The sequence below is a fragment of the Salmo trutta genome, chromosome 27 (assembly GCF_901001165.1).
Source record: "Salmo trutta chromosome 27, fSalTru1.1, whole genome shotgun sequence".
Lineage (NCBI taxonomy): Eukaryota > Metazoa > Chordata > Actinopteri > Salmoniformes > Salmonidae > Salmo > Salmo trutta.
The window spans coordinates 27,936,325-27,963,506 of record NC_042983.1 but is presented as its reverse complement, the minus strand read 5'-3'; the positions used below and the strand labels follow the sequence as shown (position 1 = coordinate 27,963,506).

The window sequence follows — 27,182 nt, the reverse complement described above, 5'->3', positions numbered from 1 at the left end:
CCAGTCGGTATTAGTTAGAACGTTGCGGCCCTGCCCACCTGTGGGGAAAATAACCTGTGGTTACCTAGGTTACTCGATTGACTCACAGCAAAAACGTGATGTTTTTCAAGCTAAATTTTCTTGTCATATCTGTTTGTTTTAGTCAATTTCAAAACTATATTTAAGAAAAGTACAACATCTGTAAAGATTACTTTTCAACATTGTCTGCTCCATAGTGTTCTCACTACTCACCCCCCTTTTTATGATGGTGCTAGCAGCCACGTGAGGGAGTGCTAGCTAGCTAGCCAAGACCAACAACAACAGAAAAAGGACTATACAGATACACATCTCCCAGTCTCCCAGTCTCCCACTCTCCAAGTCTCCCACTCTCCCAGTCTCCCACTCTCCCAGTCTCCCAGTCTCCCAGTCTCCCACTCTCCCAGTCTCCCAGTCTCCCACTCTCCAAGTCTCCCAGTCTCCCAGTCTCCCAGTCTCCAAGTCTCCCAGTCTCCCAGTCTCCCACTCTCCCAGTCTCCCAGTCTCCCAGTCTCCCAGTCTCCCAGTCTCCCAGTCTCCCACTCTCCCAGTCTCCCACTCTCCCAGTCTCCCACTCTCCCAGTCTCCCACTCTCCCAGTCTCCCACTCTCCCAGTCTCCCACTCTCCCAGTCTCCCACTCTCCCAGTCTCCCAGTCTCCCACTCTCCAAGTCTCCCAGTCTCCCACTCTCCAAGTCTCCCAGTCTCCCACTCTCCCAGTCTCCCAGTCTCCCACTCTCCCAGTCTCCCACTCTCCCAGTCTCCCAGTCTCCCACTCTCCCAGTCTCCCAGTCTCCCACTCTCCCAGTCTCCCAATCTGCCAGTCTCCCAGTCTCCCATGCCCAAAAGCCTGAAGCCACAGAGCTCTTCTCACAGGCTCTATTTCCCTACGTGGGACGTTGCAATCCGTAGATTGGGATTTTTTTACCTGGATGCATTTATGTTGAATAACACAGCAGCTTTCGGCATGTTTTGTTATTTCTTTATAACAACAAATTGACTATGAAGTTGCCTCTTTTACAATAGGAAATAATGTTTGTTTTCCTCAATTTGTGGGCATGGTCGAGGGGAATTCCTCATTATTATGTGAATACCGACTGGGACTATGGGAGAACCCTTTTTGGTTCCAGGTAAAACCCTTTGTGTAAAGGGTTCTACCTGGAACCAAAAATAGTTCTTCAAAGTGTTCTCCTATGGGGACAGCTGAAGAACCCTTTTAGGTTCTAGATAGCACCTTTTTTTGTAAGAGTGTAGAGACAAATAACATAACAACAAGCCTTATTATAAAACAATAAAAAGGCTCATACCGGCTTATAACAAGTTATGGAGCATATCTGCCTGGATGCTTTAAGTGTTACCTCGATTTCTTAACAACCTATAAAGCTCAAACTCTGTGTCTCTGTCCATAGGCAGGCCTGGGCACTGGTATCTGTAATTGGTGGAGGGAATGGCTCGTGTTCCGAGGACGTGCGGGAACATGAGAACCATGACACGGGAGGAAAGGCGCTGGCCCGGAAGAACTTCAGCACTGTGGACGGGGTCGGCTTCTCTGTCACCGCGTACAGTGAATGGAGGAACGGTGGGTCATTATAACCAGTTTGGCTTTACTTAAACCCTGCAGCTAGAATGGTTTATAACTTGTTACATTTCTTATCTTTTAAAATGTCCATAACCGCATTAGAGTGCATTATACCTACAGGCTTTAAGTAGTCAGGAATGCCATGTAAAAGCAAAGCTTACACTCAGATTCTCTGATCTTGCAGCTTTTCCTGGATGGTGTATGTGTGGGGGGTTCAAGTGGTTAGTGTTTACAGGCTTGATCAGTCAGCTGGACTGAACATTCCTGAGCGTGTGCGGGCAGGGTCCTCCTGTCACCAGGGCAAACAGCAGCTCCCCAGGAGGGGGTTTGGGTTTGGCAGTGGTATGTCCAGTAAGCTGGGATGTTTGTTCTCATACAGTCTTACTCTCACACTTCAATGGTCCACAGAGTCAGTTCAAGATACACTATGGAAGTTTGTTATTGTTTTCGTCTAACTTTTAGCTTGAATGTTGGGTGGGTGTATGGTATGGTTCAGATTTGTTATCTCATTAAACCACACAAATCCTTGTTTTAGCCAAATTGCCTGGAAAATTTGACTTTTTGTGACTCCAGATCCTGTTTTCGCCATTAGTTATTTGGTATGCAGGTAGAAAACTGCTAATCCAACAGATCTTATCTGTGCTCTTCCAGGTTTTCCCATATCTGGGTTCCAGGTGGATGCTGTGGACCAGGTAGTCCTAAACCTGCAGGATGATGTACACACCTGGCAACCCGGGAACCATGTTGTGGTTGCCAGTACTGACTATTCCATGCATCAGGCAGAGGAGTTCACACTCCTTCCCTGCCCCCACTGCACCAGCAGACAGGTCAGAGTTCAAGGTGAGTGAAAACGAAGGTAGTGTTTGTACATTTATGGGGGCTTATTTTAATTCTGATATTGAGTATCACTGCTGTGTTTTTAACTGGATATGGTATGATATAAAAATAAGTATCATTAGATATTAGATATTGGATTTTCTCCTTTTCTGTTTTGGTTTCAAAATGTTTGTATTTGTTTTCAATTTTGGGAAAGAAAATTGCCTGTAAATCTGTATTGTTCTCGCGGACTCTCTCTCTTTCTCTCTCTCTTAATTTCAGCTACACTCCCCATTGGTAAACAGGGGGCCTGCTGGCTCATTGCCTATTTCTCTGAGTTTAAGAAATGAACAATAAACATTACACTCACAAAAGTTTACATTTCAGATGTATTTATTTCTCTCTCTCTCTCTGTCCCTCCCTCCATCACCCTGTTTTCTGCTGTGTGTGTGGATGACAGTCTGGTTTTATAAACTGTCCATGGTGTCACAAGCCCAGCGAGCAAAACTGGTTGCAATGACATCGTGGTCAGATTGTATACTGGTTGTAAGGAATTTCTGTTCACTTCTTTTTAGCAATAAGACCAAAAAAAAGTCCTCATCTGGTTGTAATCTGACCAGATAACAGCCAAAATATGACGTCTTGATCTTGTTATGAAAAGGACATCATAACCTGGTTGTAACAAAGACCAGTTTGTTGTAATCTGGTCTGGCGTTCCACCCTGTGTAGTCCCCTGTCTGCCAACACCTTTGTTTTGGCCTACTGCTCTGATGTCGACAAAAGCCACCTCCCTTCCTGGAGCAAGGGCTGTGTGTGGTGTATGTCTCTGTCTCTCTCTCCTCTCTCTCAATGTTTGTGAGGTGAAGCACACGTCCTGTGGTTCGCACTGGCAGCAGTTGGCTTGCCATATTGGGAGACAATAATGACAAACCGACAGTCTCATCTCATCTCTCTCATCTCATTGTTTTCATGGCTCGAAAGAGAGGTGCTGACGTTGTTCTGTTTGGGATCAAGGTCACTCACCTGGCCCCATCAAATTAAATCTAGACCTACTGTATCGAAACAACCATATATTTGGCTGACTGTTGTTAATATGAACACTTTTAAATATCATATTAATATGTATGTCTAAATGTTTACATACAACAATTGATTTGTTGCTTTCACTGATATATGACAATAGTACATGCTATGAAGTTTGTGTTCTATGTGTCCCCTCTCACAGGGAGGCCCCAGTTTGGTCACATGGGGGAGATTGTGGACGGGGTGGACATGCGAGCGGAGGTGGCACTGCTCAGCAGGAACATACTCATCTATGGGGAGATGGAAAACACCTGCTATGGAAACAACTTGTGCCAGTTCTTTGGCCACGACACATACGGCGGACACATCAAGGTGTGTGCTTATGTAACCGTGTGTAGCTGTGAGTATAGGGTCTGTGTTGCACCTTGAGCATGCTTGCCCTGTGCATTTCAGCCTGAGTTATATGCTTATTTAATGCCATTCAGTCTAGTGTAATCATGTTGAACATTACCATATTGCTGTGGCGGAGGGTCATTAGAGCATTCAGCAGACGCTGAATGACTGAGGACATTCATCATTCACACATGATCTAACAACATGTCATTTTCATTAGGTACTTAATGGAAGAAAACAGACTGAAACAGGGAGGGACTACCTGGCCTTCTCCAATAAGAAATGTGTGTTTTCAAAATGTTGGTTGCAAATGGTTTCCGTTGCATGCCCTAATGAACACAACCCAGGCACCACTCAGAGAGAGAGGGGGCATGGATGAGCAACACTCACTACTCTTAATGTTTTGTGTTTCAGTGTTGTAATCCTTCTTTGTCCTTTTTTACTCTGTATATTTCACAACCCCACTGAGCACACAGAAACCTCAAACACTTACTCAGACCAACGTCGACGCACATACCCCTCCCTCACACACACACATTCTCTGTATCCAGGATGCACAAGTACAATATTTGCCCTGTATAATGTGTTACATACTCATGCCCTCTTCTGATACATACATAATAACATTCCTCTTGCCTTATGTAAAAGCAGCCCCTTTGCAGTAAATGGAAAAAAAACGTGTTTCTTGACTGTAGAGAGTTCTGTCCAAGTGTAGTGTGTGTGTGTGAGAGAGAGTTTGGGTGAGTGAATGAGTGAGTTACAGTTAGCTTGAGGGATTGGCCAATATCTCCTTAACACAAAACAGACAATGTGGAAAAGGCCATATACCTAAGAAAGACCTCCCTGAGTTTACTGCATGTGTTTGTGTCTATTTGCTCATTAGGTCATATTTGTGTGTATCTCTCTCTCTCTCTCTCTCCCGCTCTCTCTTTCTCACTCTTTGTCTCTCTGTCACTCTCTCTCTCTTTCTGTCTCTCTCTCTGTCTTTCTCTCTCTCTGTCCCTCTCTCTCTGTCTCACTCTTCTCTCTCTGTCTCTCTCTCTCTGTCACTCTCTCTCTTTCTGTCTCTCTCTGTCTCTCTCTGTCCCTCGCTCTCTCTGTCTCACTCCTCTCTCTTTGTCTCTCTCTGTCTCACTCTTCTCTCTCTTTGTCTCTCTCTCTGTCACTCTCTCTCTTTCTGTCTCTCTCTGTCCCTCTCTCTCTCTGTTTCACTCTTCTCTCTCTTTCTCTCTCTCTCTGTCCCTCTCTCTCTCTGTCTCGCTCTTCTCTCTCTTTGTCTCTCTCTCTCTCTGTCTCACTCTTCTCCCTCTTTGTCTCGCTCTTCTCTCTCTTTGTCTCTCTCTCTCTGTCTCACTCTTCTCCCTCTTTGTCTCTCTCTCTCTCACTCTCTCTCTCTCTTTCTGTCCCTCTCTCTCTCTGTTTCACTCTTCTCTCTCTCTGTATAGCATTGTTTGTGCTCAGATCATCTCAGTTGTTGCATGATGTTCCATTCATCAGCAGATGTAACTGTAAAATAGAGCCACCAATAGATCAGCAGAACCAGAGTAATATGATGCAAGACAGCACAGCACAGCACAGCACAGCACAGCACAGCACAGCACAGCATAGCACAACACAACACAACACAGCACAGCTTACTCTCTCTCTCCTCTCTACCCCATTTCTCCTCAGATATTTGGGAACTTCACTTCGGTGCACCTGTCCCACGTGGAGCTGAGGAACATGGGGCAGCAGGAGCAGGGCCGCTACCCGGTCCACTTCCACCGCTGTGGGGATGTTGACTGGCGAGGGGGCTACCGGGAACCAGCCTACGTGGACGGCCTCTCCATCCACCACTCCTTCTCCCGCTGCATCACCATTCACGCCACCAACGGCCTGCTGGTGTGTGTGTGCTGTATGTGTGTGCACGTGTGTGTCAGGGCTGGGGTCAATTATAATTGAAGGCAGTCAATTCAGGAAGTGATTTAAAAAAAATAATATTTAAAAATAAAACACTTTTGAAAAACTTCTGTTTATTGATGTCATTGAAAATAGATGTAATTTAAGTTTACTTCATGAATTGACTGTCTTTAATTCGAATTGACTCCAGCCCTGGTGTGTGTGTATGTGCTGTATGTGTGATAAAACTTGGGGAAATGAGGACCATATGACGCCAGTCATGAAATAAATGAATGTCAAATGAGTTGAGAAAGTGAATCGACCAACATTCAGATAACATGATGCAGCAACTCCCAGCTGCTTTCCTGCTCTGCTCCTGTCATTGGTGTGTAGCGTTTCCCAAATGTTTCTCCTCTCCAGGTGAAGGACACTGTAGGCTATGACACCCTGGGTCACTGTTTCTTCCTGGAGGATGGGATGGAGCAGAGGAACACGTTCTTCCACAACCTGGGTTTGGTGACCCGACCAGGAACGCTCCTGCCCACCGACCGCAACGAGACCATGTGCACCAGCATCCGAGACAAAGTGTATAAGAACTATACACCTTCGCCGAGCATGGAGTGCAAGTAAGACTCAGAAAATACTTGTCTGGCCGCGGATAAAAAGAGTAAACAAGTGACAGAGGGGAAATTAGAGGAACAGAATGAAAGTGAAAAGAGGCAGAAATGAGAAAGAAATATAGCTCAACAAGAATGAGTAATGGAAGTAAGGGTAAAACCTTTTACTGGGTTGGACAGGTCTACTGTGGGGTGTGGTGTGTCAGGTTTTACTGGGTTGGACAGGTCTACTGTGGGGTGTGGTGTGTCAGGTTTTACTGGGTTGGACAGGTCTACTGTGGGGTGTGGTGTGTCAGGTTTTACTGGGTTGGACAGGTCTACTGTGGGGTGTGGTGTCAGGTTTTACTGGGTTGGACAGGTCTACTGTGGGGTGTGGTGTGTCAGGTTTTACTGGGTTGGACAGGTCTACTGTGGGGTGTTGTGTGTCAGGTTTTACTGGGTTGGACAGGTCTACTGTGGGGTGTGGTGTGTCAGGTTTTACTGGGTTGGACAGGTCTACTGTGGGGTGTGGTGTGTCAGGTTTTACTGGGTTGGACAGGTCTACTGTGGGGTGTGGTGTGTCAGGTTTTACTGGGTTGGACAGGCCTACTGTGGGGTGTTGTGTGTCAGGTTTTACTGGGTTGGACAGGCCTACTGTGGGGTGTTGTGTCAGGTTTTACTGGGTTGGACAGGCCTACTGTGGGGTGTTGTGTGTCAGGTTTTACTGGGTTGGACAGGCCTACTGTGGGGTGTGGTGTGTCAGGTTTTACTGGGTTGGACAGGCCTACTGTGGGGTGTTGTGTCAGGTTTTACTGGGTTGGACAGGTCTACTGTGGGGTGTGGTGTCAGGTTTTACTGGGTTGGACAGGTCTACTGTGGGGTGTGGTGTTTCAGGTTTTACTGGGTTGGACAGGTCTACTGTGGGGTGTGGTGTGTCAGGTTTTACTGGGTTGGACAGGTCTACTGTGGGGTGTGGTGTGTCAGGTTTTACTGGGTTGGACAGGCCTACTGTGGGGTGTGGTGTGTCAGGTTTTACTGGGTTGGACAGCTCTACTGTGGGGTGTGGTGTGTCAGGTTTTACTGGGTTGGACAGGCCTACTGTGGGGTGTGGTGTGGTGTGTCAGGTTTTACTGGGTTGGACAGGTCTACTGTGGGGTGTGGTGTGTCAGGTTTTTCTGGGTTGGACAGGTCTACTGTGGGGTGTGGTGTGTCAGGTTTTACTGGGTTGGACAGGTCTACTGTGGGGTGTGTGTCCGTTTTTACTGGGTTGGACAGGTCTACTGTGGGGTGTGGTGTGTCAGGTTTTACTGGGTTGGACAGGCCTACTGTGGGGTGTGGTGTGTCAGGTTTTACTGGGTTGGACAGGTCTACTGTGGGGTGTTGTGTCAGGTTTTACTGGGTTTGACAGGTCTACTGTGGGGTGTGGTGTGTCAGGTTTTACTGGGTTGGACAGGTCTACTGTGGGGTGTTGTGTCAGGTTTTACTGGGTTGGACAGGTCTACTGTGGGGTGTGGTGTGTCAGGTTTTACTGGGTTTGACAGGTCTACTGTGGGGTGTGGTGTGTCAGGTTTTACTGGGTTGGACAGGTCTACTGTGGGGTGTGGTGTGTCAGGTTTGACTGGGTTTGACAGGTCTATTGTGGGGTGTGGTGTGTCAGGTTTTACTGGGTTGGACAGGTCTACTGTGGGGTGTGGTGTGTCAGGTTTTACTGGGTTGGACAGGTCTACTGTGGGGTGTGGTGTGTCAGGTTTTACTGGGTTGGACAGGCCTACTGTGGGGTGTGGTGTGTCAGGTTTTACTGGGTTGGACAGGTCTACTGTGGGGTGTTGTGTCAGGTTTTACTGGGTTGGACAGGCCTACTGTGGGGTGTGGTGTGTCAGGTTTTACTGGGTTGGACAGGTCTACTGTGGGGTGTGGTGTGTCAGGTTTTACTGGGTTGGACAGGCCTACTGTGGGGTGTTGTGTCAGGTTTTACTGGGTTGGACATGCCTACTGTGGGGTGTGGTGTTTCAGGCTTTACTGGGTTGGACAGGTCTACTGTGGGGTGTTGTGTCAGGTTTTACTGGGTTGGACAGGTCTACTGTGGGGTGTTGTGTCAGGTTTTACTGGGTTGGACAGGTCTACTGTGGGGTGTTGTGTCAGGTTTTACTGGGTTGGACAGGTCTACTGTGGGGTGTGGTGTGTCAGGTTTTACTGGGTTGGACAGGTCTACTGTGGGGTGTTGTGTCAGGTTTTACTGGGTTGGACAGGTCTACTGTGGGGTGTGGTGTGTCAGGTTTTACTGGGTTGGACAGGTCTACTGTGGGGTGTGGTGTGTCAGGTTTTACTGGGTTGGACAGGTCTACTGTGGGGTGTGGTGTGTCAGGTTTTACTGGGTTGGACAGGTCTACTGTGGGGTGTGGTGTTTCAGGTTTTACTGGGTTGGACAGGTCTACCTTGAGAGAAGAGAAAGGGTTCATGTCCTCTGTGTGAGAGTGATAGGGCCGTCTTATCCCTGCAAAATCAACCACCCCGCTGCATGGGATGTGTTTCTGTTTCTGGGGGAGGTTGAAAAGGAGGTCTGTTTGGGGATCAGCAGGCGCTGTTTTTGGAGGACTGTGTGTGTGTGTGTGTGTGTGTGTGTGTGTGTGTGTGTGTGTGTGTGTGTGTGTGTGTGTGTGTGTGTGTGTGTGAGAGAGAGAGAGAGAGAGTACAGGTGTGTGTGTGTCCGTGTGCGTGCGTGTGTGTGTGTGTGTTGGCAGAACTGTCCCTGGACAGGATTTATGTGGGAGAGGTGGATTTTTCCATGGATAACAGGAGTCACTGTTCTTATTAAATTAATAGATCCTTATATTAACAATCAGTTAGCCTGGAGACATCTCCTCTAATGCCCTTTCATCCTCCCTGTGTGTCTGTCTGTGTCTGCTCGGTGTGTGTGTGTGTTGTTTTAGGGCAGTGTCTACGTTCTGGATCGCCAACCCCAATAATAACCTCATAAGCAACGCTGCTGCTGGCTCCCAGGTATGACTGTAATAAGCATCTCTGCCTACCAACAAGACAACACTGTTTAATAATGAATAAATAACGATCAGCAGGGGACTGAGACTGTACATCTGGTGAGCCCCCCCAGCTTTAAGGTTTAGCCACTCATAAGGATCTAAGGCTGTGGCTTACCGGTTCATCTCATGTGATGAAGTGATAAATCTGGGGAGATATTAGGTTCTTACTTTTACATCAACAGCAATAAATGATGGCTTCAACCAGGAGATTAAGTTCAACATCAAGACCTTACTGTTCTAGTTCAAGCACAATTGTATATTGATACATTATACTCAATGACAGTACTCTCTCTGTGCAATACTCAAGGACAGTACTCTCTCTGTGCAATACTCAATGACAGTACTCTCTCTGTGCAGTTCTCTCTCTCTCTCTCTCTCTTTCTCTCTCTCATACCTGCTGTCTTGACCTCTGAATGCTCGGCCATGAAAAGCAAACTGACATTTACTCCTGAGGTGCTGACTTGTTGCACCCTCTATAACCACTGTGATTATTATTTGACACTGCTGGTCATCTATGAACATTTTGAAGAACGATCTGGCCTTAATGGCCATGTACTCTTAAAATCTCCACCGGGCACAGCCAGAAGAGGACTGGCCACTCCTCAGAGCCTGGTTCCTCTAGCTTTCTTCCTAGGTTCCTGTCTTTCTAGGGAGTTTTTCCTAGCCACTGTGTTTCTACATCGGCATTGCTTATTCTTAGGGGTTTTAGGCTGGGTTTCTGTATAAGCACTTTGTGACATCTGCTGATGTAAAAAGAGCTTCTAAATACATTTGGTTGATTATTACTCCAGGATTATTATTATTTTTCACTCCATTCACCTCCCCACTCCCCATGTCATCCTAAAGGATGCTGGGATATGGTATGTGTTCCACAGCCCATCCACAGGGGACTCTCATGGGCTGGTTCCAGAGACCCGGGCAGAGCTGACCCCTTTGGGGATCTTCTACAACAACCGTGTGCACTCCAACTTTAAGGTACCACTCACTGGCAGCACTGTGTGAAAGACAAACACACTGTGATTCTGTGTGGCTCAGCTGGTAAAAGCATGGCGCTAACAACACCAAGGTCTTGGCGTTAAATTCCCGCAGGGATCACATACATGAAGTAGTAAAAGCTCTTCCAATTGTCTGATTTCTCCCCCATACAGTATGCCAGCTCTCACTCAAAACCTTACAAATGCACGCGTCCTTTTTATCCATGCCAAACTTGGTACAAAACCACACCCACAAGAAACCTAGCAACATTAAAAGCTGCGCTGATTGGTCAGAATTCGGTTGTTTCCTGTGACGAAGCAAAGGCGCGCGAGAGAAGGAGGAACATTAGAGATGGAATCCCCACCAAAACAAAACATTGGCATCCATACTTGCATTTTCCCAAATTGCCATTGATTCACTATTACTTACAATCATGTAATGTTAGTTTTCTACAGTCACATGTTTCTTGCCTTTCGTTTAGCTCATTTCAAACGATTCTGCGAAACTGCTCGTCTCCCGCAGTCGGTTGCATGGCAGGCACGAGGGAACGTCCGAACTCTGACCAATCAGCGTGGCTTTGAATGTTGCTAGGTTACCCGTGGGCGTGGTTTTGCACCAAGTTTGGCGTGGATAATACGGGATTGGTGTCCCCACCGTGGGACAGTTGAGCTAACGAAGGCTAATGTGATTAGCATGAGGTTGTAAGCAACAAGCTTAAATTCTTGTTAATCTAACTGCACTGTCCAATTTAGAGTAGCTATTACAATGAAAGAATACCATGCTATTGTTTGAGAGTGCACAATTATGAACTTGAAAATGTATTAATAAACCAATTAGGCACATTTGGGCAGTCTTGATACATCATTTTGAACAGATATGAAATGGTTAATTGGATCAGTCTAAAACTTTGCACATACACTGCTGCCATCTAGTGGCCAAAATCTAAATTACACCTGGGCTAGAATAATATATTATGGCCTTTCTCTTGCATTTCAAAGATGATGGTACAATTTTTTTTACATTTTAGTCATTTAGCAGACGCTCTTATCCAGAGTGACTTACAGTAGTGAGTGCATACATTTCATACAGTACTGGTCCCCCGTGGGAATTGAACCCACAACCCTGGTGTTGCAAACACCATGCTCTACCAACTGAGCCACACGGGACCGTGTGGCTCAGTTGGCAAATAAAATGCAAACAAATGCATGTCTTCTTCTTTGTATTTTCTCTTACCAGATCTATTGTGTTATATTCTCCTACATTATTTTCACATTTCCACAAACGTTAAAGTGTTTCCTTTCAAATGATATCAAGAATATGCATATCCTTGCTTCAGGTCCTGAGCTATAGCCAATACTGTCATTTTAGGCGGGGGGTAAAAAGGGTCGGATCCTTAAGAGGATAAAAAGGACTCCACATGCACACCCACTTCGCTCGCCGCACACAGACACGCACACTAGCATTTGTAATAGGCTTCTGTTTCTCTGGCTTAATAGCAAAATTAGGTTAGGTGAACTGGGAGCCCATTGTCCACTCTGACCACAAATGCCTCTCTCATAAGGAGTGAGCTTATAGGGTTTTTCTTTATTTTTACTATTTTCTACATTGTAGAATAATAGTGAAGACATCAAAACTATGAAATAACACATATGGAATCATGTAGTAATCAAAAAAAGTGTCAAACAAATCAAAATATATTTAATATTTGATATTCTTCAAATAGCCACCCATTGCCTTGATGACCAGCTTCACCTGGAATGCTTTTCCAACAGTCTTGAAGGAGTTCCCACATATGCTGAGCACTTGTTGGCTGCTTTTCCTTCACTCTGCGATCCGACTCACTCCAAACCATATCAATTGAGGTAGGGGGATTGTGGAGGCCAGGTCATCTGATGCAGCACTCCATCAATTTCCTTCTTGGTAAAATAGGCCTTACACAGCCTGGAGGTGTGTTGGGTCATTGTCCTGTTGAAAAACAAATGATAGTCCCACTAAGCCCAAACCAGATGGGATGGCGTATCGCTGCAGAATGCTGTGGTAGCCATGCTGGTTAAGTGTGCCTTGAATTCTAAATAAATCATAGACAGTGTCACCAGCAAGGCACCCCCACACCATAACACCTCCTCCTCCATGCTTTACGGTGGGAAATACACATGCGGAGATCATCCATTCACCCACACCACATCTCACAAAGACACGTCGGTTGGAACCAAACATTTCCAATTTGGACTCCAGACCAAAGACCAAATTTCCACCGGTCTAATGTCCATTGATCATGTTTCTTGGCCCAAGCTAGTCTCTTCTTCGCATTGGTGTCCTTTAGTAGTGGTTTCTTTGCAGCAATACAACCATGAAGGCCTGATTCACACAGTCTCCTCTGAACAGTTGATGTTGAGATGTGTCTGTTACTTGAACTCTGTGAAGCATTTATTTGGGCTTTAATTTCTGAGGTGTAGTTAACTCTAGTGAACTTATCCTCTGCAGCAGAGGTAACTCTGGGTCTTCCATTCCTGTGGCGGTCCTCATGAGAGCCAGTTTCATCATAGCGCTTGATGGTTTTTGCAACTGCACTTGAAGAAACTTTCAAAGTTCTTTGAATGTTCCAGAAGAAACTTTCAAAGTTCTTGAAATGTTCCGGATTGACTGACCTTCATGTCTTAAAGTAATGATGGACTGTCGTTTCTCTTAGCTTATTTGAGCTGTTCTTGCGATAATATGGACTTGGTATTTTACCAAATAAGGCTATCTTCTGTATACCAACCCTACCTTGTCACAACAACTGATTGGCTCAAACACATTAAGAATGAAATAAATTCTACAACTTCACTTTTAAGAAGGCACACCTGGTAATTGAAATGCATTCCAGGTGACTACCTCATGAAGCTGGTTGAGAGAATGCCAAGAGTGTGCAAAGCTGTCATCAAGGCCAAGGGTGGCTATTTGAAGAATCTAAAATATATTTAGATTTGTTTAACACTTTTGGTTACTACATGATCCCGTATGTGTTATTTCATAGTTTTGATGTCTTCACTATTATTCTACAATGTAGAAAATAGCAAAAATAAAGAAAAACCCTTGAATGAATAGGTGTTCTAAAACTTTTGACCGGTAGTGTATACCTATGGTATATACACAGTTGCATTGCATTCACACTTGAACTGCACATTACACACTACTCTCTTATATCCCGTACATTTGACAATATATCTATTTTAGAGTTGCTACTGTGTGCTATTACAACACTCACATGCAAAACATGTAAAACTGTCCGACTCCTTTATGACCGTAGTTCCCATACCTGTTTGTGTTACCCAGGCTGGGCTCTTCATTGATAAAGGTGTGAAAACCACCAATGCCAGTGCTGCAGACCCCCGGGAGTACCTGTGTCTGGACAACAATGCCAGGTAAGAATACACGTCAAACTACATTGCATTTAGAATTACATTTCGACATGCAGGGATCAATCATTTGGATCAATCATTGTCTATATATTTACTTGGTCTAGTAGGCTGTGGTTTAGTTAGTATCTATCTCTACAGCACTTACTGTAGATGGTATGTAGTTTATATGGTCTATACTGGTCTGTACTGTACTTTGATAGTCTGTACTGTTCGGTACTCTCCTTGTACAGTAGTCTGGAGGGTCTGGCAGGTTTGTGTTTACAGACAAAACAAGGCTCCAATCTGCACCAGTCTGTCCAAATACAAGCCTCTTCTTCAACAGATGGAAAGAAAATAGCTTAGGCCATCTAATACCACTGCTTATGCTGTGTGTGTTTGTGTGTGAAGGTGAGGACTGAGCGTGTGTGTGTTTGTCTGTGTGCGTAGTGTTTGTTTGTGTGTGTTTGTCTGTGTGCGTAGTGTTTGTCTGTGTGTGTAGTGTTTGTGTGTGTTTGTTTGTGTGCGTAGTGTTTGTCTGTGTTTGTCTGTGTGTGTAGTGTTTGTCTGTGTGTATTTTCTAAGAGAGTGCTGTGTATCTGTGTGTCAGAAAGACAGATCAAGAGTGTGTGTGTTTCTATACTCATATTACACATGGGTCTGTTTCAGGTTCCGTCCACATGAGAATGCAGATCCAAACCGTCCCAGGGTGGCTGCTCTCATCGACACACTCATCGCCTTTAAGAACAACGACCTCGGAGCCTGGATACGAGGCGGTGACATTACCATTCAGAACTCTGGGTGAGTGATGTGATGTCATCTCACTGAGCCCATGAATGTGGTTAATGTATCCTTGTTCATCAATGTGCTGTGCAGTAGTCACATCTCATCGCTTCTGTCTTTCGATGTCCCTGTATGATTCGCACAGAGAAGTGTGTCTCAGAAGTGACTCAGGTTTTACTGTAGGTAACTTGCATTAGAATTAGTAGCTAGCATGCTAAGCTAACATGTTATCAAGTGGCCATCTCGGATGTGGCAAAGGGCCAGGAGTTCCTCTTTCTCAGTCCTCAAGGCTATGGATGACATTGAACTGGTGACTCCTACACTTCTGGGTTAGCCCTACTCAGTGGAGCTCTCACACAGTGCACATCTACAATGCAGAATGAATGATACGTTCATTCTCTCTGGTTATAGATTTGCAGACAATGGGGTGGGACTCTCCTTTGCGAGGTATGTACCAAGGCTCCTGTGTCTGTTTCTACACCTGTGTTTCTGTCTGTACATTCCTAACACCCCCACTACACATACACTTATGCTCAAAAACACATCCTGTCCCTTTCCTCTCCCTCCGTCAGTGACGGTAGTTATCCTAAGGACGAGGGTTCCAGTCAGGAAGTGACTCAGTCTCTGTTTGTGGGAGAGAGCCGGAACCGTGGCTTCAACGGAGGCCAGAACAAGTACTGGGGCCAGGGAGGAGCAGACGGCAAGATGAGGACACTACCCAGGAACAGGTGTGTGTGTGTTCGTGTGTGTGTGTTCTCGTGTGTGTTTGTTCTCGTGTGTGTGTGCTTTGACTAACTTCCTGTAATAGGATAAATGTTTTTTTAATGTTTCTATCACTTCTGTGTTTCCTGAGAACCAATTTCCTCCATCCGCATAGTAAGCCTCCTTTGATAAACAGTGACTGAAAGGAAAAAATGAATCAAAGCGTTGCTTACAGTGATCAATGCGAAATTAGAGTCTGAGAAACAGTTACAGTCACAGAGAGCAGTTGCGGAAGAGCACTCGGATCAGGGACAGGGAGCAGGCTGTAACCCACCCACAGTCAGAGAGACAGTCCTCAGGTTGGCTATATGTAAAAGAATTCATGAGAACAAAAATGTGCTTTTTGGTCTTAATTTAAGATTAGGGTTAGGCATTATTGTTCAATATTCACCTAAAATGACATACCCAAATCTAACTACCAGTAGCTCAGGCCCTGAAGCAAGGATATGCAGTTATATTAACAAGAATTTAAGCTTTCAGCCGACATAAGACCGACATTTGTTGTTTCTCTAAAATCTGCGATCGTGACACACGGCGCTGCATGATTTACAACTGTCCCGTTGACGGGACGCCTATCCCTAAGAGCCTTTAACCAACAAAAAAAGTAATAAACAAAAGGAAAAATAGTAACACAATACAATAACAAGGCTATATACAAGGTGTACCGGTACCGAGTCAATGTGCAGGGTTACGGGTTAGTTGAGGTAATTGATGTAATATGTACATGTAGTTCGTGGTAAAGTGACTATACATAGATAATAAACAGAATAGCAGCAGCGTATGTGGAGTGTGAAGAAATATGTGTGTGTGTGTGTGTTGGAGGGTCAGTGTAATATGTGTGAGTGTGTGGTTAGAGTCCAGTGAGTGTACATCGAGCCTGTGCAAGAGAGTCGGTGCAAAAAATATATAACAAATACGATTAAAAAAGGAGGTCAATGCAAATAGTCTGTGTAGCCATTTGATTAACTGTCTTATGGCTTGGGTGTAGAAGCTGTTAAGGAGCCTTTTATAGAGGTCCTGGATCCAGTTGCAGAGGAAGGTGTTCAGTCCCAGGGTCCTTAGCTTAGTGAACTTGGAGGGCACTATGGTGTTGAATGCTGAGCTGTAGTCAATGAATAGCATTCTCAGGTGGGTGTTCCTTGTATCCAGCTGGGAAAGGGCCGCGTGGAGTGCAATAGAGATTGCATTATCTGTGGATATGTTGGGGCGGTATGCGAATTGGAGGGAGCCATGACCGGCCTTTCAAAGCATTTTATGGCTACAGATGTGAGTGCTACGGGGCGGTAGTCATCTAGGCAGGTTACCTCAGTGTTCTTTGCCACAGGGACTATGGTTGTCTGCTTAAAACATGTAGGTATTACAGACTGGGTCAGGGAGAGGTTGAAAATGTCAGTGCCAGCTGGTCAGCACATGCTCTGAGTACGCATCCTGGTAATCACTCTGGCCCAGCGGCCTTGTGAATGTTAACCTGTTTAAGACTGCCCAAATGTGCCTAATTGGTTTATTAATACATTTTAAAGTTCATAATTGTGCACTCTTCTCAAACAATAGCATGGTATTATTTCACTGTAATAGATACTGTAAATTGGACAGTGCAGTTAGATTAACAATAATTTAAGCTTGTTGCTTACAACCTCATGCTAATCACATTAGCCTACATTAGCCTACACAATGTGGTTGGATTAACGAGAAGTTTATCTTTAAAATGGTGTAAAATAGTTGATTGTTTGAGAAATTGAAATTATTTGATTTTTGCTGTTTTGAATTTCGCGCCATGCTATCTTGTCAAGCAATCCCGTTAATGGGATCCTATCTCGAAAGGGTCCCCAAGAGGTACATTTTTAACAGATATGCATTGGATCAGTCTAAAACTTTGCACATACATTGCTGCCATCTAGTGGCCAAAATCTAAATTGCGCCTGGGCTAGAATAATACATTATGGACTTTCTCTGGCATTTCAAAGATGATGGTACAAAAGAAAAATACATGCATTTTTTGGTATTTATCTTTTACCAGATCTAATGTGTTATATTCGCCTACAATGATTTCACATTTCCACAAACTTCAAAGTGTTTCCTTTCAAATGGTATCAAGAATATGCATATCCTTGCTTTAGGTCCTGAGCTACAGGCAGTTAAATTTGGGCATGTCATTTTAGGCAAAAATTGAAAAAAAGGGTCCAATCCTGAAGATTAAAAGGTCTTACTCATATTGGCTACAGAGAGTGTGATCGCAGTCATCCGGAACAGCTGGTGCTCTCATGCTTGGTTCAGTGTTGCTTGCCTCGAAGCGAGCATAGAAGGCTTAATTGTCTGGTAGGTCTGCGTCACTGGACAGCTCGCGGCTGGGTTTCTCTTTGTAATCCGTGATAGTTTGCAAGCCCTGCCACATCCGAGGAGCATCAGAGCAGGTGTAGTAGGATTCGATCTTAGTCCTGTGTTGATGCTTTGCCTGTTTGATAGTTCGTCGGAGGGTGTAATGGGATTTATTATAAGCGTCCAGATTAGTGTCCCGCTCCTTGAAAGCGTCGGCTCTAGCCTTTAGCTCAGTACAGATGTTGCCTGTAATCCATGGCTTCTGGTTGGGATATGTACGTATGGTCACTGTAGGGACGACGTCGTAGATGCATGTATTAATGAAGCCGGTGACTGATGTGGTATACTCCTCAATGTCATCGGATGAATCCCGGAACATATTCCAGTATGTGCTTGCGAGACAGTCCTGTAGCTTAGCATCCACTTCATCAGACCACTTCTGTGTTGAGCGCATCACTGGTACTTGTTTGAATTTTTGCTTGTAAGCAGGAATCAGGAGGATAGAGTTATGGTCAGATTTGCCAAATAGAGGGTGAGAGGGAGCTTTGTACACTTCTGTGTGTGTGGAGTAAAGGTGATCTAGAGTTTTCTCTCCCCCCCCTCTGGTTGCACATGTGACCTGCTGATAAAAATGAGGTAAAACAGATTTCAGTTTTCCTACATTAAAGTCCCCGGCCACTAGGAGCGCCGCCTCCGAATGAGTATTTTCTTGTTTGCTTATGGCCTTATACAGCTCGTTGAGTGCGGTCTTAGTGCCAGCATCGGTTTGTGGTGGATAATCGACAGCTACGAAGAATAGTGTTGTCTACAGCTTATCATGAGGTACTCTAACTCAGGTGAACAAAACCTTGAGACTTTCTTAATATTAGAGATTGCACACAAGCTGTTGTTGACAAAGACACACCACCCTCCCTGATCTTAGGCTGCTGTTCTGTCTTGCCGATGCACGGATAACCCAGCTAACTGTATATTATCCATGTCCTTGTTCAGCCACGACTTGATGAAACAGGATATTACAGTTTTTAATGTCCCATTGATAGGATAGTCTTGAACGGAGCTCATCCAGTTTATTCTCTAGTGATTGCATGTTTGCCAGTATAATGGAGGGTAAAGGCGGATTATGCACTCGCCGACGCAGTCTCGCCAGGCATCCGGCTCTACGACCTCTGTAACAATGTCTCCTCTTCATATGAAAAACGGGGATTTGGGCCTGGTCCGGGAGGAGCAGTATATCCTTTACTTACGACTCATTCAAGAAAACTTACTCTCGTCGATGGAAGGATTGAACCAAGGTGCAGCGTGGTAGGCGTACATCTTTCTTTTATTGATGACACCGAAAAAACAAATACAAAAACAAAACGAAACGCACAGTTCTGTAGGGCTGGAAAGCAACAGTACAAAAACAAGATCCCACAAACTAAAGGTGGAAAAAGGGCTGCCTAAGTATGATCCCCAATCAGAGACAACGATAGACAGCGGCCTCTGATTGGGAACCATACCCGGCCAACAAAGAAATAGAAAAACTAGAATGCCCACCCAAATCACACCCTGACCTAACCAAATAGAGAAATAAAAAGGCTCTCCAAGGTCAGGGCGTGACAGTTGTATAGTGGTATCAAACATTTTGTATTGTAGATATGTAGTAGTGTAATAATGTTATATGATGTACTGTTTTATCTTTTGATTTGATTTAATGTAATGTAAGTGCTTTATGTTTGGATCCCAGGAAGAGTAGCTGCTGCCTTGTCTTGCCCATTCACCCTCTTAATGGCACACATACACAATCCATGTCTTGTCTCAAGGATTAAAAATTCTTCTTTAACCTGTCTTCTCCCTTCATCTACACTGATTGAAGTGGATTTAACAAATGACATCAATAAGGGATAATAGCTTTCATCTGGATTCACCTGGTCAGTCTGTCATGGAAAGAGCAGGTATTCTTAATGTTTTGTACACTCAGTGTAGATGCTCTGGATCAGCTGATGCTGTCTTGACTGTAACGTGACTTGTTTTGTTTGTGTTAGCTCGGTGTGACTCTAGTCATGTTTGTTGTGTGACTCTCATACGGATTTTTTAAAGGACGTTCCCGATCCGTGGCTTCCAGATCTATGACGGTCCTGTGCGGATCACGCAGAGCACATTCCGAAATTACATCCCGACGAAGGAGCGTTTCACCAGCGCGGTGGGCTTCAACCTAAAGAACACCTGGCAGCTCACGCCACGCAACAACCTGTCCAAACTCAGCTTCCAGCCCACTGTGAGTAGCCATCACATCACTCCACCTTTCATACTAGAAGTGCACACTCATTCTCTGACCCTCATGCATTGAAAAGCATTGGATTGGTGTAAGCATGGTGTAGGGAGTTTCTGCCATATTCCTTAGACCAGTCCTTTCCTTTTAAATCTACGAGGGGGAGTTTACGAGTGCACACTTCAGGAAAAGGGCCATTGCCTCTTCTCTGTTGTTCTCAAATACTGACGTAATAATGATGTTACAAACAAAAAGTCTGATAAGAATGTGATAATTATATCCGGACTCTGGTCCAGAAGCAAAATTCCTGCAATTCTATCCATTTTGCCATGGGGTTTTGTACTATGTATTTAAATAATATATTCTAATATTTCTACTACTGTACATTGCATTTTAGTTACACTGTTTCTACACACCGTTTATGTATTTATATATACTGGATGTTTTACATAGCTCACCCTATATCATTCTTAGTAGATTAATCCTGTGTATATACATATAGATTGCATAACTGTTATGTGCTATTTGGATTCATTGGATTCGTTCTGACATTTCAAGATAAAAATAAATAAAATTGTATTATTTGTGTATATGTTTGACATTTTACTGCATTGTTTGGAGCTAGTAACATAAGCATTTATCTTCATCCGCTATAACATCTTCTACACCGTGTACGTGACCAATAAACGTATATTTGATATGATTTGATAAAGGTCACTGACTGAAACATTAGTGTCTATGGAGTTTCCCTTTGCCAAATCAGGCAAAATAACCATCTGAAACTTCCGTCTGCTTGTTTGCACATTGTAATTGTCATTTTCCGTTCTGATGGGCCTAGTTTAGTTTTTATGCCACTTGTGTTTACATCGAAAGCTTTGATTTTGAAGTGCAGGGATCAGACACTGTTTTCCTGCATGCACTCTTTCACTCTGTCTGTTTCCATTGTGGCCAATCTGTTGGAAGAATCTCTGTTGTCCTGGAACACAGCAGAGAGCTCAGAGTTACTGAGTTGGCATTTTACTGGAACCAGTGGTTGGGTGGAGACCCCATGCTGAGAGATAGGGAGAGCGAAGGGGAGGTTCTGGATGAAAGTCATTCTGAATTGGAGAGCCCTCTAGTGTTGGGGATGTGGTGACAAGCTCGACTCAACTTTTCAAGCTTGACTAAACTCAAAATATCCCTTTTCAAAATGGCTTTCAAAGACTTTTGTTGAACGCTCATCACTGACACCTGGGTTGAATTGATTAGAAACGTTTTGCTGCAGTCTATATTAATGAATATGACCCTAATATACATTCAGCTCAACTCTCAAATACTATACACCTACAAGATCAAAGTTAGAAAACCTGCACACCAAATTGCGCGTCATCACTTTTTAGGCCATACATGTCTTTGTAAGTCACTGGTTGTGTTTTGTCATGTCTGTCTTTTAAAACCTATTGTTTGTGACAGGTGGGTCTGAGGGTGTTCTTCGGGCGTCCGGGCCAGTGGTTCGACGAGAATGATCTGGACGGGGATAAGAACTCCATCTTCCATGACGTGGACGGCTCTGTGACGGGCTACAGGGACACGTATGTAGGCAGAGCAGACAACTACTTGATCCGTCACCCCGGCTGTGTCAACATCACCCAGTGGAACGGAGTGGTCTGCAGTGGCACCTACTCTCAGGTACGGATGGGACAGTGGCCCTAATGCCTATCACCAGTGACTTTATTCACTGCTTAGGATATACACTGCATAGAAGTGACCAAGCTCTATTGGTCTATCATTTTCTAATGTGTGTCCTCCAGGTGTATATCCAGACCCAGGGAGCTTCCAGCCTCAGTCTGTCCATCAGTAGAGATGACTACCCTGAGGCTCCTCTGGTGCTGAGGGGTATTAACAGCCAGGGGGCGCTGTCCCAGCAGTACCAGCCTATCCTCATGATGAGCAAGAGCTACACCCTGCATTGGAACGGCCCAGCTCCCAGAGAGACTGTCCTTTCCCTCATTAACTTCAACCAGTGAGTGGCACACTGGGACTGATGTGTGTGTGTGTCTTTTAAGGTGGTTGGTCTGGGTGTTTGTCCACATTGAAACTGGTCTTGGTCTCGTTCCAGTCTCGATACACTGGGTCAGAATTTGGGTCAGGAGGTCTCTGGTTTTTCTGCTGTGTGTTTGAATGTGTGTGCGATAAGAGGATGTGTTTGTCAGTTTGTAAGACAGATCTCTAACCTTCATTGTCACCTGTTGACTCCTTTCTCTCCAGAGGTGACTGGGTGCTGGTGGGTCTCTGCTACCCGTCCGACACCACCTTCCAGGTCATGGCTGACATCAACGACCGCCAGAGTAACATCTTCGATGACATCAGCGACTATGGGCCTGTGTTCACCTTCGCTGAACTGGAGAAGAGGCTGCTGGAGAGGAAGTATTTCTTTGACCCCAGTGTGGGGTGAGTGTCACTATACCCTAATGTCTCTCTATCCATATGGCTATATCTACTGTACCTCTCTCTCCCTCTAGAATTTTTACTTAGTCTCCTATTGACTTCAATGTATGACTAAGTACAATTTTTAAGTGAACATTTTGCTTAAGTTAGGATTTGCCCCTCTGTCCGTCTCGCTCTCCTTCATCAATTAACACCGGCCTCTCTCCTCTCCCAGCTTGCTGTGGCTGTATTTGCGGGCGAGGCAGGGGCGCGATGGCCACAGTTACTGCTCGGTTAAGGGCTGCGAGAGAGTTAAGGTGATGGCCAGCACATCGTCCTCCAAACTGACCTGTAACTGCACGGCCAAGGCCTACCCCAAATACACCAAGACTCCCTCGGCAGTGGTCCCCATGCCCACCCTCAGCACCCAACCATGCAAGGACTGTGGGGCCTCCCAGGTTAGCCTACTAGTCCCCCACACTGTCTTTGTTCCATTAGTATGCAATTCTGTTGGAAAAGGAATGAGCTCATGTTGTATTGTCTGACATAAAAGCCCTGCTTTAATCTGTGTTTTCTGGTAGCTGGTGTTTTCCAGTGACCCGTGGAACTCCTATCTCCAAACTCAGATCAAATCGCTCAGCAGCAAGGAGCAGCAGACTGGAGACACACAATCCTTTATCACTGTGAGTGCCACAGATTTAAATATAACACAGTATTACATTATAGAATAGTGTCCCGGTGCCACCGATCAGTGTGCATAATGAGTGTTTGCATGTTGTTGGTGTGCTGTTGTTTAACTTCCATCAAACGGCCATTATAAATGTTTATGAATGAAATACTAATTTATTAATAGTATGCACACTATTGATCAATACAAAAGCACCACCCATATTTTGAATCGGTTTGTGGTTGTAGCATGCCAGCTGTATCTCTTACCCACTTTTCTTCAACGTTTTCTTCTCTCAGGTGAACAGTGAGACATTCTCCTTCACACAGCCAGGCATCTTCCTGGTCTCTGTTGATGCCTGCTCTGGAAAAGTCACAAATAAGAGATCGTTCTCCAAAATGGACTCCAAAATGGAGGAGTATCTTAAAACTGGATTACCAAAGAGGTGAGGGGGAAGAATTAGGCCCTTGCTGGTTGGAATTAGAACTCGATTGGTGGTCTGTTGCAGACCTGGGTTCAAATACTATTTGAAATCTTTCAAATACTTTGAGCATTGCTTTAGTCAACCTGGAGTGCCAGTTGGGTGGGGTTTGCGCTTTTGGCACTTTTCTATTGGTTTCGTTGCAACAAGGTGCCTTTAAGAGAATTGTAAGAGGTAGCATTTCTTTGTCTGGTAGAAGTTCTATCATTTTGATCAGAGGCTTTTGACTTGATGGGGAATCGATGAATCATAATTGCTTATATTTTCTCATGACTAGGTCAATAGTGCTTCTGGGAACACGAGGGCAGCCCGATGGCTTGGTCAGTGTTGCACGATATCTGGTCCCCCTGGGCATGACTAAGGCACCAGATCTGCAGAGTAAAGGTAGGTGTCACTCAAATGGTTCCCTGTTGCGGGTGCTATTACTGTAGGCCAGGTCTGGTTTTTCTATCCAATTCTCTGTTCCTCGTTCTTTTCCTCTTTCATTCCTCTTTTCTTCCTGCTGTCTCTCCAACTATATATTTTCTCTGCGATGTATACTTTTTCTTCTTTCTCTGCTCACCTCATTACAGTATTTTCCACATGACACTGTGTTTCTCTCACAGAGAGCCTGGTGTTTTGGGGGTTCCAGGGTGGCTCTGCCCCCCCTCCGTGGGCCTCCATCCTGGTTGGGCAGGGTGAGGAGGGGCTGGGGCTGCAGGAGCGCTACCTCCCCCTGGGTCTGGAGGTCTACGGCTGCACACAGACCAGCACACGCAGAGACCTGGAGCTACTGAGGACCGCCACAGGACCACAATGACAAATGTGAACACAATTTAACCAAAACACAACCAACCAGCAAATGAATGTGAACTGCTGAACTTTTATTTATTATTTTATTGGCAAAGATGTTTAATAATTTGGGGGGTAATTTACTGTGTGTGTGTGTGTGTGTGTGTGTGTGTGTGTGTGTGTGTGTGTGTGTGTGTGTGTGTGTGTGTGTGTGTGTGTGTGTGTGTGTGTGTGTGTGTTATTTGACTGGGAACTGGGAATCAATGTGGATGGACCCAGAATGGAACTATAAGAGCAGATTAACAAAGTAAGTAACCACAACAAACTTGTGTGGTCTGTCACTTCTATCCAGTTACCCCTGATGGGTTTTTGGTTCAGGCCAGCGTTTGACCTGTCTGCTGCTCACCACATCCATAGATGAAACACATCATTTAGAAGAAGACTGAATTAGTAAATCAAAGGAAAAACTTCTGTCTGTTTCCTCGCTCCTTTTTTCTGCAGTTTTTGCATGTCCCTGGGGGCATTTTGTTCAGCGACTAGATCTGTTAAGGGCAGCTGTATCTTAATGAAAACATTTTGTATTGGATTCCATTGAGATTGTTGTATTTCCAACAAACCTTTTTTCCCAGGATGTGTCCTTTTTTGTTCCATATTTATTTGATCTCTACACAGTGACACTTTCCCGTAGGGCTGGCTACGCATGCAGCAGAGATGGTTTCTTTCTCTTTTTCTTCTCATTATCTTACCATTGAAACTGCGTTTCCAACTAATTTACCTTTTAGTATGGTCATGTATGTTGTTTATTACGTATAAATGCCAAAAGTATGTGTTACGGGGGGACATTTTACAAGGTAAATATTGCCTTAAAACGAACACAGACTAGTAGTCCATACCAAAACCATGGCTTACTGTACCTCTGTGGCCTCAGCAGGTGATTTGAGCAGGGCTCCCCCACTGTGCCGGCGATTAGTGACTTTCTATATGTGATTGGGTGCATTCATTTTAGCTCGCCCGGTGAAGATTTCACTTTAAGATCTAAGAAATGGTCAAAAATGTGCAAACTCCGCCTACCCAGTGCCCTGGACGAGCTAAAATTAATGCAACCATTGTGAGAGAGCCTCCGAAGAGAAGGACCTGCTTTTTAACCACTGTTCTGTTGTAAATAAGTGTTTTTTGATATGTAATTTTTTTTATCCCTCAATGCTTTTAAGATGCACACTCCAAATTGAGCACTTTGAATAGGAATGAGTATTGAGGGATATTGAGAAGCTGTCTGTATACTGTGGGAGTGCCTTTCAATTTGCTGTGAGTTGTATTTGAAATGTTGAATCACTATACTCATGAGAGTTTATTTCTTTAATCAAACCTTTATATTTGAATTCTCACATCCTCAGTGCTCTTCTGAAATTGCAGAGATGATAACTTTGTGATAAAGTGTCCTGTCATCATTGTCTTGTCATTATTTTAGCTGATGTATTCAACAAAATCAAGGATGCCTCTAGGATGACTTAATGTTATGCACAAAGGAATCAGATGACTGAAATCTCTGATCTAGCCTATGAGACTAATGGGGCAGCTGTATAGAGTCGACTTGGGTTATAGAGGGCAAGAAAGTTTAGGTAGGGAGACGATCAAGAACAGTGCATTTTTAATGATGTACTTGCTACTTGACAATCTTACCACTTGGGAGCAGGCTTGTTCTAATAGTTAGGAAGTCCTATCTAACCAAAGCCATGCCAACAATCTGAAACATGAGTTTTCATGCTACAGATGTAATATGAAACTCCTATGAGAACTGACACAAAGACTTAATGTGGGATCATTCATTGTTCAAAACAGTATTCTGAACCTTTGAATACGCATAATATTATTGAAGGTTTCATATTTTAATGATAGTAGGAAAGGAGAGGAAGAAACGTGGTAGAGGGGGCTTGAAACCCCATCGTCAACACTACCACTACACCGTTGAAATCAATACTGTATACCTGCATCGGTTCACAAGTCAGTCATTTGACTTGCATAAGCGTTACACATAGAGGCTCTCTTGCTGACCTGGTCATGGCTGCAATTCCATATACTTAATTTGTGATTGATGGGTCCTGCTACATTTCAAGCATTTATCAGAAGCTCTTAACCAGAGTGACTTACAGTAAGTAGTGATTACATACATTTTTGTACTGGTCCCCTGTGGGAATCAACCCTAGCGTTGCAAGCACCATGCTCTATCAACTGTGCCACACAGGAGCTGTGCTAACACTGTGACTGCGTAGTTAATACAGAGTTGTCTGGGGGGCAGGAAGTCCGTGTCCGCTCGTTAGGGCCCCTGCAATGATGCCATCATAGTTTTTTAAAATTATTTTTTTTTAATTACTTTTTTTGAATAGGGACAAACAGAGGTCAATCTAGCGCCACATGGCCTTTTTGTCACGTAACACGTAACTCATTCGTAATTTCTGTCCGCCCACGCGCACAGGTACATCATTAGTTTAGCGCGAACCTCCGATTGCGCGTTTAATTTGAGCACTGAATTGTTGGAAGACCAACAACCTCTGTAAAGGGGAAAATATGTAGCTAGACAGCTGTGTACTCACTGTTTCTTTTCTCTGTATTATGGCTATTGAAGTATTGCAGTTCTTCTCACTTACTGTCAAAATGGCCACCAATCACAGAAGCAACACCTAGCTGCTGATTATTCGGTCTTCCATTACAGTTGAGTGCAGGTGCAGGCCAAATCATTTCATAGGCAGGCTAGTAGGTTAAACTGATCTCATTCATTTGTAGTCTAATTACCTTCCCAATCGTGAATATTCTGTTGCTAAGGTTCCAATTAGGCTTTTAAATTCTGTGTGAATGTAATAAGAAGTCAGTTGAAGTCAGAAGTTTACATACACCTTAGCCAAATACATTTAAACTCAGTTTTTCACAATTCCTGACATTTAATCCTAGTGACAGAGCTGGTGTAACTGAGTCAGGTTTGTAGGCCTCCTTGCTCGCACACACCTTTTCAGTTCTGCCCACAGATTTTCTATAGGATTGAGGTCAGGGCTTTGTGATGG

General features: G+C 44.4%; 1 protein-coding gene across 1 annotated transcript in view; it reads left to right on the top strand.

Annotated features, from left to right (window-relative positions):
* LOC115164799 (cell surface hyaluronidase) overlaps window positions 1-25,574 on the top strand; it is a 45,464-nt gene extending 19,890 nt beyond the window's left edge. The window contains exons 5-24 of the mRNA XM_029717613.1: window positions 1,424-1,593; window positions 2,245-2,433; window positions 3,635-3,804; window positions 5,497-5,706; window positions 6,124-6,329; window positions 9,230-9,299; window positions 10,184-10,312; window positions 13,628-13,716; window positions 14,359-14,490; window positions 14,884-14,919; window positions 15,045-15,200; window positions 19,630-19,807; window positions 21,254-21,469; window positions 21,592-21,803; window positions 22,049-22,231; window positions 22,443-22,665; window positions 22,789-22,890; window positions 23,174-23,319; window positions 23,633-23,739; window positions 23,961-25,574. Of these exons, the coding sequence (XP_029573473.1) occupies window positions 1,424-1,593; window positions 2,245-2,433; window positions 3,635-3,804; window positions 5,497-5,706; window positions 6,124-6,329; window positions 9,230-9,299; window positions 10,184-10,312; window positions 13,628-13,716; window positions 14,359-14,490; window positions 14,884-14,919; window positions 15,045-15,200; window positions 19,630-19,807; window positions 21,254-21,469; window positions 21,592-21,803; window positions 22,049-22,231; window positions 22,443-22,665; window positions 22,789-22,890; window positions 23,174-23,319; window positions 23,633-23,739; window positions 23,961-24,154 (3,118 nt within the window). The 3' untranslated portion in view covers window positions 24,155-25,574. The remainder of the gene's footprint in view (window positions 1-1,423; window positions 1,594-2,244; window positions 2,434-3,634; window positions 3,805-5,496; window positions 5,707-6,123; window positions 6,330-9,229; window positions 9,300-10,183; window positions 10,313-13,627; window positions 13,717-14,358; window positions 14,491-14,883; window positions 14,920-15,044; window positions 15,201-19,629; window positions 19,808-21,253; window positions 21,470-21,591; window positions 21,804-22,048; window positions 22,232-22,442; window positions 22,666-22,788; window positions 22,891-23,173; window positions 23,320-23,632; window positions 23,740-23,960) is intronic.
* Window positions 25,575-27,182: the final 1,608 nt, after the last annotated feature.